This window comes from Labrus mixtus, chromosome 22 (genome assembly GCF_963584025.1).
Source record: "Labrus mixtus chromosome 22, fLabMix1.1, whole genome shotgun sequence".
NCBI classification, from domain to species: domain Eukaryota; kingdom Metazoa; phylum Chordata; class Actinopteri; order Labriformes; family Labridae; genus Labrus; species Labrus mixtus.
The window spans coordinates 5,739,523-5,754,071 of record NC_083633.1 but is presented as its reverse complement, the minus strand read 5'-3'; the positions used below and the strand labels follow the sequence as shown (position 1 = coordinate 5,754,071).

At 39.8% G+C, this 14,549-nt stretch overlaps 1 protein-coding gene across 2 annotated transcripts in view; it reads right to left on the bottom strand.

The window, feature by feature from the left end:
- Positions 1-473: 473 nt before the first annotated feature.
- Positions 474-14,549, bottom strand: part of ntf3 (neurotrophin 3) — a 45,145-nt gene continuing 31,069 nt past the window's right edge. The window contains exons 2-3 of one of the 2 annotated variants that reach the window (XM_061030065.1): positions 14,201-14,358; positions 474-4,013 (exon numbers count right to left, since the gene is read on the bottom strand). In XM_061030065.1, the coding sequence (XP_060886048.1) occupies positions 3,150-4,013; positions 14,201-14,293 (957 nt within the window). In that variant the 5' untranslated portion in view covers positions 14,294-14,358 and the 3' untranslated portion in view covers positions 474-3,149. The remainder of the gene's footprint in view (positions 4,014-14,200; positions 14,359-14,549) is intronic. The other variant, XM_061030066.1, reaches the window with a different exon arrangement.

The window sequence follows — 14,549 nt, the reverse complement described above, 5'->3', positions numbered from 1 at the left end:
TTGATAGAGATTTGGTGCCATGTGATATCACACTGTGTGCTACAACTGGCAAGATAACTGAGGTGTAAATTATCTAATCAGATCGCTGAATAAATTACTATTGATCAGACTGTGATCAAACCCCAAACATCATTATTCCTCTCTCTGGCTGATCAGTGCCTGAACACAACATGAAGGATAACGCAGATTTTAGGGAGCTGTATCAGTCACATTTTTAAAATAAGATTGTCATCATTTTGCATGTCAAATATTACCAAAGTAACCAAGCATTAGCCATTCTCACTCAGTGCCTCTAAGTGCATGGCTATCTTGACTAGGCCTTTTAATTGGACCACTGCCCTTGTCCCAGTATACAAGCATGTATTCTACTCAGTATACAAGAAGTATTACCAACTCCGCTACAGTACGTTGCGATAAACTGTATATATGCCACCAAGCGGGTTACTCCTGAACCTTCTCCTGGTTGGCCTTTCTAACATGTAAGCAAACAGGAAACTGGTTTACTTCTGGTGCAAATGTGATGCACACTATCTCTCTAACCTATAGTGATATCTGAAGGCAGACATCATAGTAGGCATGGGAACTATGGAGCATGCGCATCACACCACTTTGGGTCTGATTGAGACGTATACATGCAAGACTAAATTGATCCCCAATTGCATGATCTAGGTGTGTTATTCAGACTTTGAGAAATTAAACTTTCATATCAGTCTTACTAATTGCAATTTAAAAGTCCAGTTTTAGTCGGACTAACACGCTCAGTCCACTTTGTCCAACTGCATGCAAATACTAACTTTGAATTAAGACATAATGGCCCTTCTTGTTCTTATCACCAAGTCCATTTGTTCTGACTGAAGACCCAGATCTTTCTCTGTCTACAAAAGGTATTATTTTTGCCGTTGATTGGTTTAGATTGTTATTGTGTTGGATATGAGCTAAACTTTCCTCGACAATAAAAATAAACCCCAGTGGTTGAACAATTATAAACAAGCAACTTCCATTTTCTGCATGTTTTAACTATTGTTTTTGTAAATCCATTCTGTTGGCAATGAAGAGAACAATGTAACACCTGTTTCTGGTTGAAAATTGGCTTGTTATTAAAAAGGTCCTTTTTGTAGGGAATCTTTGCATAAAGCTGTCCCGCGTTAACAATCTGAGACGTTTGATGTTTTTAATGGATGTTCTTTGATACATGAGTTAATGATGCGAGGACCAAGAAGCCGAAGGAGTCACTTAAACTTTTCACTGAAAGTAATACATTTTGTCCCTCATATTGTTTATGTTACTTTTTTTCTCAAATCAAAAACTTTAAAACTTTGGTCTTTCATCCATTCTGCATGAAATCTGTTTTACGTATATTTGCCTTGAATTATTACTTCGCAGCTGTAGCATGCAGGTCGTCTTGCATCTGCCAACTCAGAAATCCCAAACCTGTCTAAACCTACTGCACTTTCATACAGCAGAATCTCCCTTTAAATATACTTTAAAAACTAGAAACAAAGACTTAAAAAGGCCCATCTTTTCTTGACATGATTATTTACAGGAGTGCTTGGTGCATGGGTATCTTCGAGTTGTTCAGGGTTGGTTTTTGGTCACAGTGTTGTTGTATATTAACTGCATGATGCATGTAGTCTAAGCTCAATAAACTACATTTTCCATGTGTAGTTGAGATCAGAGTTACACATCATCCAGTGCAACAGTGCAGCTTTTTAAATGTATTTTTCCATTTAAAACCAAACCAAACAATGAGGCTCTCTGGCACAGATGAATACAATCCCAAGGCTGTCTTGTTCTTTTTTTTTTGTTCTCAGGAAATATGTAAATAAAAAAATGTAGACTATTACCAGAAACAGGACTTTACTTAAACCATTATATTAGTCCAGCTGATTATAAAAGGAAACCTCACGCCTCCTCTTTTCTGAGTAAGAACTTCAGTTGAGGAGGTCAGATGCAACAAAACCATTCTGGTATTGAAGTTTGAGACACAGTAGCAGTAATATAAACCCAACTCCATTTTCCACACAGATAGGAGCAGTGTGAGGGATTCCTGCAGAGGCCTAATAATAACTATTACTTTGATAAATGACCTTGTTTCAACCTTGTACTTCATCTTTACCTCCAATGCAAACAGCAGCAGCTGTTCAAATGACTTTTTTTTAAGGTGGACTGTTCTACTTTTGAAAGCATGTGTTAATGACATTTGCCGTTTTTAAGAAATATAGGTTTTTATTGATAGGAAGAAACGATAACAGCTCATGATAACAGTTGAGAGTAAAACTTGGTCTGAGGAAACCAAACAGTTGGATTTTCTTTCGTCCCAGTCGGATTCCACAAGAATAACTCTTATCTTCAATTTTAAAGAAAGTGTCTCCCAGAGGAATATATTTGCTTTTTTTAGTGTGTTAAAACAAAACAGTATGGAAACACAGTGTAATGCATAAGTTTGGTCATGAATCATAAATGTGTGTTTTGGTCGTATGATGCCTTGTATCTTTTTTTCTCCTTGAAGGCTAGTTCTAATAATAGGGGCTCCATATTTGTCCATGGGAAAGGACCGTCCCTAGATTAAACAGATTCACCTCTGAAACATTTGTAGCCACTGCTGTGTTTGAGTTACCAAGTCCTATGTCTCTGCTGTGGTCAAGGCACGTGTAAAGTCTTACTGTGAAGCACCTTTGCAGCCCAGCTCTGTGTTATAGTCCATAGCATTTCTAATTCCTTTTTATAGACTTTTTTTTTTCCTTTAGAAGAAGACTTCTTTCAATAAATAACACAAATATATTCATATGTCATATATAGATAGATAAACATGTATAAACTACATGCATTTCATATAATTTAAATAATTTATATTTACATATCCCCCCCCCTACACACGCACTCACTCCCTCCCTCCCCGACCCCTCTTAAACAAGTTCTTCTGTCAACAGCGGGCGCCGCACTGTTCCATGGATTTGCAGCACATTAACATGAAATATCATATATGGACCCATGGTTTCTTCAGTGAAAGTATCGTTTTTTAGCAGAAAGTTGCTCTTAACCACTGTGACACATAATCCTGTGGTGGGAGCACTGTGCACAGGAAATAGATCCTTAACAGGGAATATAATCCAAACAGGTAGTCCTCAGCAGGGCGTGTGTGGTAATGATTACGTCCTGTGACGTTTCCTTGACAACGCACAGACGCAGGAAGTGTCTATGCGTATCCACCTCCAGCCCACCGAATTCCGAACCTGAGTCAGCGCTCGAACGTATGTCTGTGTCGTCTTGCACTGTGAGTTCCAGTTCTTGTCATCAATACCCCTGCAGCCACCTTTAAACGGCCTCGGGGTCCGACAGCGCGTCTCATAAAAGTACTGTTTGATGTCCTGCGTGGCACTGGTTTTAATTTTGGCCAGAACAGTAACAGGGTCCCCCCTGGTGTCCATAGCGTGGGTTTTATCCGTCACCCACTGGCTTTCGCTGTCACACACAGAATATTCCCCCCTGTAGCTCTTGTGCTCGGCGTATCGCTTCTTTCGCGTCTTGTTTCCCGCCGCAGCGCTGTCCACAAAATCGTCCGCGAGGTACAGCGGGGGAGGCTGCAGTGGCGGCCGGTCACTTAGCAGCACCCGAGGTGAGTTGTACCGCTTGTGCTGCCTGAGAATGTCCGAGTTCAACAACATCACCTCCTGGTCAATAAAGTCTTCACTGCTCCCACCACTGCGACCCTCCGTCCCCCACTGATCCGCATCTTTCTGCTCCTCCAGCGGAAAGTTTTCACTGAGTAGAGGAGGCAGTGTGTCCTGGGGCTCGCTGTGTCGACTCTTCCCCTGTTGGCTCTGGTTCCCCCGGGTCCTGCCCTTCGTCAGGTCGGCCTGAAGCAGCTGGATGATCAGGGAGTTTAAGGGGTCGGGACTTGCCTGCTGTTGTCCCTGTTGACTGCTGTCCATGGTGGTTGCCTGGATACCATAGAGGTACACGAGGACCATCACATACAGCAGGATGGACATCACTAGATTCACCTGTAAGATCTGCAAACACAAAGAGAGAGAACTTTTAAGGGTTATGCAGGGTTATGTCTTTCTCACAGAGACTAGAAGAGAGTTTTCTTTGTAAGTCACAATAAGGCTAAACATTTGGCCCAGTATGTGCCGTTGACATAGTCACTATGCCATAACCTACTGGTTTGTGAAGCCCTAACCTCTGCGTTATGAACATCACTATCTTGTTTTTCTTGGACCAGAAGTGGTAACCAGTAGTTACGTCACTGAGTTAAGTTATGACTTGTGAAATACAGGTAGTCATGCCCTACAGCAAATCATTCTACAGTGTGGAAAACTACCGGTTGAGACCATAAACTTGTTCCAGATTTTTTTTTTCTCTGTGCCTTCCAAGGGGCTAAAAGTTGAAAGGGGGAGGAGATGAAATGAGGCAAAGGTAGGACAAGGTCAGCAATCAGAGCAGCAGCAGTGACTATAAGACACAGCTTAGGGAGAATATGAAAGTCCTAACTATTTCCCAATTGGTGCAAACTGCACCTTGCACCTGTACTCTGTTGGAACTGAACACACGTTATTAGATTTGGTGAGACTCCTCAAAGTCACAATTATCTTTTTGTGAAAATCAGAAATAAGACGATCCCCACGTCTCCTGAACTTGCCTGAAGGGGATTTTCTAAGGGGTGAAGTGTGTAAGTCTCGGGGGATTTGTGGGAACCTCTGGCTTGAACTTGACAAACCGCAATGTAAATAACAGCAGCAGCATCAGTGTGTGTGTGTGTGTGTGTGTGTGTGTGTGTGTGTGTGTGTGTGTGTGTGTGTGTGAGGCTTAGAATGGAATCACTCCAACAGGAACTAACTTGCAGCTACATGTACAACATACCATGCAGCCATTAAACACCCATCATTTTGTTTTCCGAGTAATACATGCAAGTGCATTTAAAAAGAGGAAGAACGAGACCTGAATCCAACATTTGCACACTTTGTTTTGTCGCCATTCCTCTTTAAACGTGTAAATTACTTTCATCGAGGTGAAAGACATTTCTTGGTTTTAGAGTAAATGTGATGTGTACTCGTTTGAGAGGTAGTTTTTTTTTTTGAACGGGAAAGTTGAATCTCTGGACCAGCTGGATGATTCTTCGAGGTAACACCCTGCTTCATTTGAAAGCTGCATTTTCAACAATGTTAACGAACCAGCCTCTACCTGAAGCGGCTGTTCATACTATAGTTTATTGTTTTTGGCTGAGCTTATTCTGAGGCTTCTGTCCTGTCAATGGTGCCAATTACTCTTAAACATATCAATCAAACACGCCCAATGATAGAACAAGCTGTGTGTTTGGATGCTAATTTTCACTTCCACAGAGCTCAAAAAGCTGGTGGTGGGGTAAGCCTTAAGGAGGTGTTACAAACGTGGAGTAGTTCTCAGAAAACTGTATGCATTTTTCTTTTCCTGAAGGAAAGCTTACTGACAAAGCCTCATTCAGCAACTTCAACAAATTAGCAAAATCCAGGAAGTCTCTCAATAATGGCTATGAACAGTTTCACTGATGGGAAACTTGGTTGGAATGGAGCGCCATGTCATCCATTCATTTGATTAGCCTATATAGCTTTCAAATTCAATGACAAATATTTCAGCCACTAGAGGGCAGTGAAAATAAACTTTTAACTGTGCAGTAAGTGATGACATGTAATATGAACATGCCTTCAAAGTTGTATGGTAAACCTTTTAGCTAGTTAGCTTATTTTAGCAGCCATGAGACGCAACTGATGTCATGTGTGTGGCCACCCATACAAAAACTTTAGATTATTTTTTTTCATCTCCACCAAACTTAGAGTGTACAAGCTGCTCAATGCAACACAATGTTCACAGGCTAGCTCACAAGAACTTTAAAATTAAAACAGATGCCATTCATAACACAACACTGTCTGATGTCGGGGCTGATAATCAATTAACAGTGTTCCCTTTCAAAAAGGACAAAGTCAAAGAACAAACTTGACTTCTCTTCCAAACATGATAATTATAGTATTTACACAGATAAGCAGGTGGTGATGCAGATTGTAATGTGATACACACACACACATGTTCTCTGGATGTCTTTCAGAGAGAGGAGGAGAAAGAAAGGTGATAATGGACAAACAGACGGCGGCGAACAAAAATAGGTGACTTGTTCCCATCAGTGATGTTACAGCTGGATGAAAGCTGCTGGATGGAGGGGCATCTGTTCATCAGCAATGTCACCTTACAATCAATGGCTCAGAAAAAAAACATGTGCACGCTCACACATGCTAATAGCTTTCTTCATCTCTACAAACTACACAACACACACACACACACACACACACACACACACACACAAATTCCTACTTCAAAAACTTGCAACTTTAACTGTGCATGCAAGAATCGGACAGCAAAACTAGGAAATGACGGGGAAACCTATTTGAGGTAGCATACAGTTAGTAAACGGCAGCATCACTGCCCAAAGTTCAGGATATTTTATGAGGAAGAATTCCAAAAAATGTTGAATTTTATCAGATGTTACGCAGCTAACCCGAAGTATGAAATATTGTTGATATGGACAAAGAAAAAACGCTAATAATTTTCACATCAAACACCTAACTTTCAAAATGAATTTAAATTTTGGAGGGAATTCATTATTCATTTCACATCAAATACTAAGAAAATACTGCTGACAGCAGAGGAAGTAACAGAGGCGTGACAGCGCTGCGTTGTTTGTTTGCATCAACACACCTTCTTCACCCCGTGAACACTCACACAACATGTCATAGTGTGGTTCACTGTACAACTACAAAGACGGGCTAACAGCAGAGCAGTCGTAATGCATGGTGTGTGTAAGCGTCCTCCTGCAGCTGTTGTCAGTCTAAACCTGTCGAGTAACTGCTTGTCTGAGCCATGATACACACAGGACAATAGCTATAAAGCAGCTTAGATAAATCAAAATATGAGAGAATTCAGTGCACTTAATCAAACTGTAAATAACATTCCTACCAAGATGCCAACAGTCTCAAAAAATACTTCATTCTCAAAGTACAAAACCTACATTTTTCTCCTGTTAATCACACATGCACTCGCACACAAACGATGTCAAATACAGATGATCCATCCTTAAACTAAGTATTAAAATCTGGAGTGGGGGCACAGAGTTTGTCAGCTGTCTTTACTCGACACCCCCAGTTTTTTCCGTTCAGGACATTTATCAGGCTTCATATCGCTCAATCAAGCGACAATAACATTTTCATAACTCTGTAAGATGGATCATAGTTTTTCTAATAATTATGCACAGACTTTAAAACATAAAACTTCAGTTACCAGCTGACAAGTTTGATTTAAGCTGTCTCATGAGATTGTTAATCTAAGCAAAGCATTTATTCATCATGACTTTTTATTAGTAAAAAAGTTAGCTAAGCTAGCATTAGCACTCGGCCATGCTAATATTTTATACTTTATGAATAACAAACCCAATTAAAACACAAAATTGTCCCTTTAAAAACACTGATCTCTGTATTATGTTTAAAATAAAGCAAATTCAAACCAATTGTTGGGAGATTTAACTTGTTAGGAAACAAACATTTTAATACGGACATTTCCATGCAAAAAACAAGATCAGTGAAAAGACAAATAGTCCATGTTTACATTTCCCAGATGAAGTTTGACACTGAACTGAACTTAAATTTTTACGGCAGCAGGAGCAAGATTTTGAGCAGATATTTCCCATGCATGTACAGGACAGGATCAGCAAAGTAGAGTAGAGTTATAGCCATATATAGACACATTACCTCATAGTTATGCATCCTGCAAACTGCTTCGCTCAAGAAAAAGAAAAAGGGTGTGAAAAAATAAGTTGCGTCTTCCTTTCACTCCTTTCGAAACTAAAAGCATGCCTTAGCCTGATGAGGTTTTTATGACACCACATGAACGGCTTTTAACCACAGGGGTCGCTGACACAAAGTAAGAGTTCCTCTTAGCTGTTAAAGCTGTAAAGATGTGATTAGTGCCCAACCCCAGCTGCAGACTTTATTCCTCCTTCTTGTACTTGTTCTATGTGCCCCAGCCTTTTTCTACTTTATCTAACACTGCAATGTTAGATAATTCTTCTAGAGGTGCATTTGTTCATCAGAAGACTTCACCAAAGACTTGTAGATACAGGGACTATTTTGATCCTTTTTCCTTTTGATATGGGGCAGGACAAAAAACACAATTCTACACAACACAATGAGAAATCCTAGCCCCTTTCACACATGCATGCCTTAAAATTTCTAGGAAAGGTCCAGGACAGCCTGCCCGTCTAATTTTCCTGAGTTGCTCGTTCCTCCACATCCAGGCCTGGAAATAGAGCAGCTTCTATGTGATCAAAGAGCTCGTCAATTCCGCGCTGGTGGCTTGACATAAATAAATGTCATCAACACCCAACTTTAAATATCACCTGCTGCCTTCAGACATTGGCTCTCCCTGACTTCTTGTGGCAGGATAAAGTGCAGGTGAACATTTCAGCCCACTCTGAAAATGTCAGGAAATTGTCAGGAATGCTGAGCATGTGTAAAAAAAATATATATATATATCTATATATATATTAAAAATGTGTAAATATCATAAAGCACTGACTCTGACACAACCTTAGAGTTTTGCCTCAAATTAAGTCTAAATGTAAGAATAATAAGGATCATTTCATAAATGTAGAGCCCGGCCTGTGAAAACTCCAACAAGTCAGACAAATTAATTTTCCCTCCTGCTGCTATAATCATTACTTTAAAAGACTGTTCTGTAGTGTGTGATGCTGACATCTTCGCTCATGGAGACAAATGAGGCACAGCAGGAGAGCGATAACTTTCACAGCGGGGAGGTTGTTAATGAGACTTTAAGCGGGCGTGTACGTGTGTGTCCTGCATGCTGTCCTCGGCTTCTGTGTTTACTATCAGAGCTCAAGTCCACAAGAGGAAAATGCACAAACATAATGGTGTGCAGACAGATTGTAAGATTAGCAAGTCTACTTGTTTAAAAGGCACCACGGTCCATTTGCTCATAACGGTCTGCATTTACTTATTCCCTTTCAGTCTACTTTTGTTTGGCTTGATCAACACAACATTTGAAAATGTCCAATATTATTTTTGTTAGTAGAAAAGACATTGTCTGAATCACAAAACGCTTGCAAAGATTAAATGCACCACTAACTGGGCTGCAGAGAAAACAGCGTCTCTGGTCATATGATCAAGTATTAAAATTAGCCAGTATGCAGTCATATGGGGTTATATTGGCCCTCTCTATGCAGTTCTGCCTCAATGCAAAAAGCGTCTAATTAACAAACAGCAGCACTAAAAGCCGCACGGGAAGTATGGATAAATTACAGTGAGTCTCAGTAGTGGCTGTGCCGTAGTATTTAAAAGAGATGTTAAGCCGATTTGCAAGAATACTATTCCGCCTCTGTACGACTTTAAAAATGATCTGCAAAAAATTATTTGGTTATTATTTTGCGTTGAACCAGAAAGTTCATGTGCATGTGTGGAGAGGTCTGAAACTGTTACACGTGACGAGGGTTCAGGTGTATTTATTTTTGGAGTTGCCCTCGCTTGATTGCCTCTACAACGAGGCAGCTTTGTTTTAAACGGTGAAACTGTTCGGTAAGTTTGGCAATAAACATGAAAAGTTCCCCCTCACCTCCTGGCTCATCATCTTTAAGTGTGCTAAACTGCAAGAGTAGACACTAAGCAAGAGCTAACTGAACGGGGCAGGACAACTTTATGGGTGCATTTGTGTCTGAATGTTATTAGTGCTAATATATGCATGACGGAGCTGGAGCAGATAGCGGGAGAGAATGGTATGTACATTTCTGGAGCTTTTAGCAGCTACATTTGATTCTCAGTGAATAAGACAGTGAGGTGTTGAGGTCTTGCAGGTCCGTCTAGACCCCAGAGCCCGAGTCCTTGGCCCGAGTCCTTTGCCCAAGGACACATCGGACATGTTGTAGCAGGAGCTGGGGATCGAACCCTAGACCTTCTGATTGAGAGATGATCGACTCTACCAACCAAGAGACAGCAGCCTTTACCTCAAAATTAAAAACAAAAAAACAGAGCGCCAGATAGCCTAGCGGTTAAGTCGCGCACCCCATGTATGGAGGCTATACTGTAGTCCTCGCTGTGGGTTCGAATCCGACCACAGGATGTCAGCCCCTGGGTCTCTCCTCCAAACAAACAACAACACTCTCTCTTCAGTTGTCATTTCAAGGCAAAATACACAAATATAACTTTAGAAATGTAAAGAAAAATAATAAAAGAATAATAATTAGCAGAACAAAAATGTAAGAAAAAGTTATGAATACTCATGTCATCCTCAGAATCTCTACACTTTTGTCTTCTGCTGTCGGGCGTTGTACACTAACGCAAGAACAAAAGCAAAACTAGTCTCACAATGACCGTTCAGTGATTACTGTCAAAGAGGTTTCAGGGGGAGACAAATGATCGTCAGAGTTTCTCAAACACTCCAGCTGAAAGATATTTTAGGGCTAAATGAAAAAATGACTTCTCTGACAGAGGAGCATGTACATTATGTGGATTTCAACTAAAGATAAATAAATCACATCAGGAATTCACTCTGTTTTGATAAAATGCATTAATTTGAGGAGATACTATGCCAACATGTGAGCCATTATTCGAATTAGCTTGATTTATAGAATAGAATAGAATAGATGTTTATTGCCATTTGCACAGGTACAGAGCAGTACAGGTACATTGGAATTCTTGTGCGTTTCTCCCTGAGTCAGCTTCTACAAAAAAAAGTTAAAATTATATATAAAATAAAATAGCATTATAAGAAAAAAAGAGTAGAAAAGTACAAATAAAATAAGTTGTAGTAACAGCTAAGTAAATTAAAATAAACTGTACAGAAGCTATACACTGTATTAAAGCAAAGATATAATACAAAAAAAAAAATAACAAAGGGGAACACTGTACAATGAGATGAAAATATAAATATGTTTTCTTGTCTCTAACTTTATGTTTCGTGTTTGCAATGATGGCCGGCTTTTTTCCTCATCTTAGAATCCAGCCTTTCAAAGAGCTAAAGCACTGTCTGCCCGTGTTTAACAACCCTCTCTACAAACTCGCTCAATTCAAATCCCAACTTTCACTGTGTTAGTCTTGACCCTGCTGTTAGTAGCAACTGGAATCAGTGGAGGTAACACCCTAGCTGAAAACTTTTCTTCTCAAAGTCTTTACATTTTCCAGAAGCCTTTGGAGTAGATTTGTCTCTAGCTTGCGTCTGTCGGCTCTGTGGAGTAAACACTCTCTCTCTCTCTCTGTGCACGCTGTAGAAGACTAAAGGAGCAGGTTTGGACAAGAAGAAACATCTGATGCCTCTGGGAACTGTCTGATGACCTGTACATGAATGCGAGGAATCCTCTCACATTCTGAGAAGTTCTATTCATGACATGATATTCACAACTAGTGCTCACGCCCAACTTGTGTGTTTGAGGGTTAGGTTACCATCGATAGCTCCGTGGTAGGTGCATACATCTTTTATTAAACTGACTTGTCCCCAAAAAGAAAAACAGATTTGAGACAAACAGGAAGCATGTTTCTCAAGGCAGTCACGGTGTTCCTCTGAGCATCACACTTAAATGGATAATTACTCAAGAAAAATCTATTTTTCATGTGACGATTCAGATGCTGCTGTGGTCTGAAAATAGAAACAGAACCGGATGAAGCTGCCGTGTCTACGTCACCATGAGCGACCACAACTCCTGTGTGACTCCAAAGTATTTATCACCAATAAACATTTGGCTACATATTCCTGGTTTTTATTGTACATATTTACAGCTCTGAAACCAATAATTACCCCCTGTAGCTCTAGAAGTCCCCACCTGAGGATGTGAGGCTTACTGAACCATCTTTGAAATCTCTTAAAAGAAAATCACTTTTGAAAAAGGACACTATTTATTGCTGTTAACGTCATTGCCAACAGGTCATTTTTTCAAAAACTTTCTTACATTTTGGACGCTTTGCAACAGCAGTGGTGTCATTTGGAGCCCAGTGAGACGGGGAGTTGTGTTTTCCTATTGGGCTGATGACCTCATAGTCCTCTAGAGAATGTAGGGAATAGGAAATTAATCTGTTATTTTGGGCACATGCTTAGTCCATTGTCAGGGATTTATTTTAACTTGCTAAAGATATTTCATGAACAATACACAACTTCAATTCTTATCTTTACAGTTCATCAACTGAACCCCAATGTTTTCATCTAAACCTTTCCAAGAAGTTCTGGTTCCTAAACCAAACCAAACTGTGAGTTACCCAACAAAGCTACTCTGGCGTATTTAGGAAGAGTCTGTGGATAAATAATATATTACTGTTGAACCTTCCTTAAGAAAAAGAACATTGACCTCCTGGAGAGCTTTGCACCAGAAAACTCTACAATTCATTTAGCAGACACTTTTATCCAAAGCGATGTCCATCAGAGAGTAAGAACAACACAAGCAAAGATCTAGAAAAGAGGAAACAATGTCAGCAAGTGCAAACAAACAGCTTCAAGTCTGATCAGATACAGGTGATGACAGGCAATGCAGAGAGGCAAAGCACAACCTCGACAGCTGTTCTAAAGAATTCTAATCAGCTTTAAAACCATCCTAAATATTGTAATTATCAAACAAAACCATCGTCATCATCATCATAATCGTAATCAATATCATTAAGTGCGTATGTGTTCATAAAGAGCTGGGTCTTTAGCTTTTTCTTAAAGGTTCAAAGGGACTCTGCAGTTCAAATTGAATTTGGTAGTTCATTCCACCACCAGGGGGCGACAGAGAAGAGTCTAGTTAGATACTTAGGACCTTGTTGTAAAGGTTGGATCAGACGCCTTTCATTGGCAGAGCGTAGTGGGCTTAAAGGAGGGTAGACCTGGTAGAGAGTGTTTAGGAAAGGAGGAGGAGCCGTTTTGGCGCTGTTTTGAATGCTACCAGACAAATGCTGTTGAAAAAAAGCCTTTATATCGAAGACCCAGATAAACACTTCCAAGGAAGAAATATGTTCCTATGTATGAACTGGTTAAAGTCAAATGTTTTGTTCAAAGCTGTGCCTAGCCTGCACACTTTAAAAAGTATTCATTGTTTCAAATGGACGAATCTCCCTTGAAACAGCTGCGTGTTTAAAAGCGAGCTGTCCTAAAAAGTGAACATTGTTTTCCACTTTTTACATTCAATTCTATGTAACCTAAAACACAATGTAAAAACACAGACTGAATGAGAGTGGACACTTTACACGCATTCACTGTCCGTGCAATCTGTCAGGTGGATCAAGACAAGAATGTAATAATTATAAGTAATGTCCGTCCTCTCTGAGTGATCAATGGAGTTTAGTTTTCCATCACCAGGCGACTTAATGACATGATCTCGTTTATAATGTTATTCTATTAATGAGCAGTATCAGGTAAGAACTGCATGTAATCTTCACACACCAGCTTCATTAGTAAAGAAAAAGTGCTGAATGAATATCTCTCTCTATTTATTTCACAATGCAACTAGCCTGTTTAAATGCAGCAGGTTATTCATGAAGCTAACTAGCTTGTAGAATAATGTTGTATGACGCACCATTTCATCTCATATTATGTGGCGGATGGTTGATTTGTCTTTATTTCTCCATCATCTAATCAGGTCGTTGTGGTACAAGATGTCTAATATGTAAAATCTAAATAATGTTAAAGTCGCCTGACTGACGTTTTTAACTGGCCGTAGGAGTTTGTCTTTATATGTCCACCCAAAAATCTGAACATCAAAGCATTGGCAATACAATTATTTTTGCTGACGAACAAAGCAGACTTTAAAAAATCAGTTAACTCCACAGAAAACAAATCTATAAGACATTAAGTGAGCACAACAGACCAAAATAGACAAAACATTCAGCATAAGAGCATCTTGAAGGGCTCAAATTGGTGGAATTCAACAAGTCTAAGAGTTTATCAACACTGACTCTACTTTTATAACATTAACCAGTTATTGTATCTAATAACCTGAAGTGGGCCTTTATTCTATTATTGTATTTTGTTCTCTCAGTAATGCATTAAGCTCAGGACTACAGATGAGTGTCTTAACGTCTATTGACCGCTGAATTCAAAGATTAGCCTTAAGACCTGACTTGTACTTAAACATAACAATCCAGATAAGGCTGTATCACCGCAATCCACTTTACTTTCAATCAGACACTTAGTAATCCTTCACCTGGAGAATCACACTTGGACCCGGTGCCATCGTCTCTGTTGGTTTGTTTCTGTTCATCTCTTTGGGTTTGCCTCTCTGCTTTTCCTGCTTCATCAGCCCAAACAGTCATGGCAGAATGGTGGTTCTCCAGTGAGTCCGGTTCTGCTCAAGGTTTCTGCCTGTTTAAAGACAGTTAGTCTTTGCATTAGTTGCCACTTGTTTTTTCATGGTGTATTCATTTTATCAGTCTAACTGACAAAGCAAAGAATAGAGTCTAGACCGGCTGTTCTGACGTAACTTTTGTTATGGTTTTTAGGCTTTATAAATACAAATTGATTGTTGGATTGTCGATTGAGCCCTGCCACCTAAA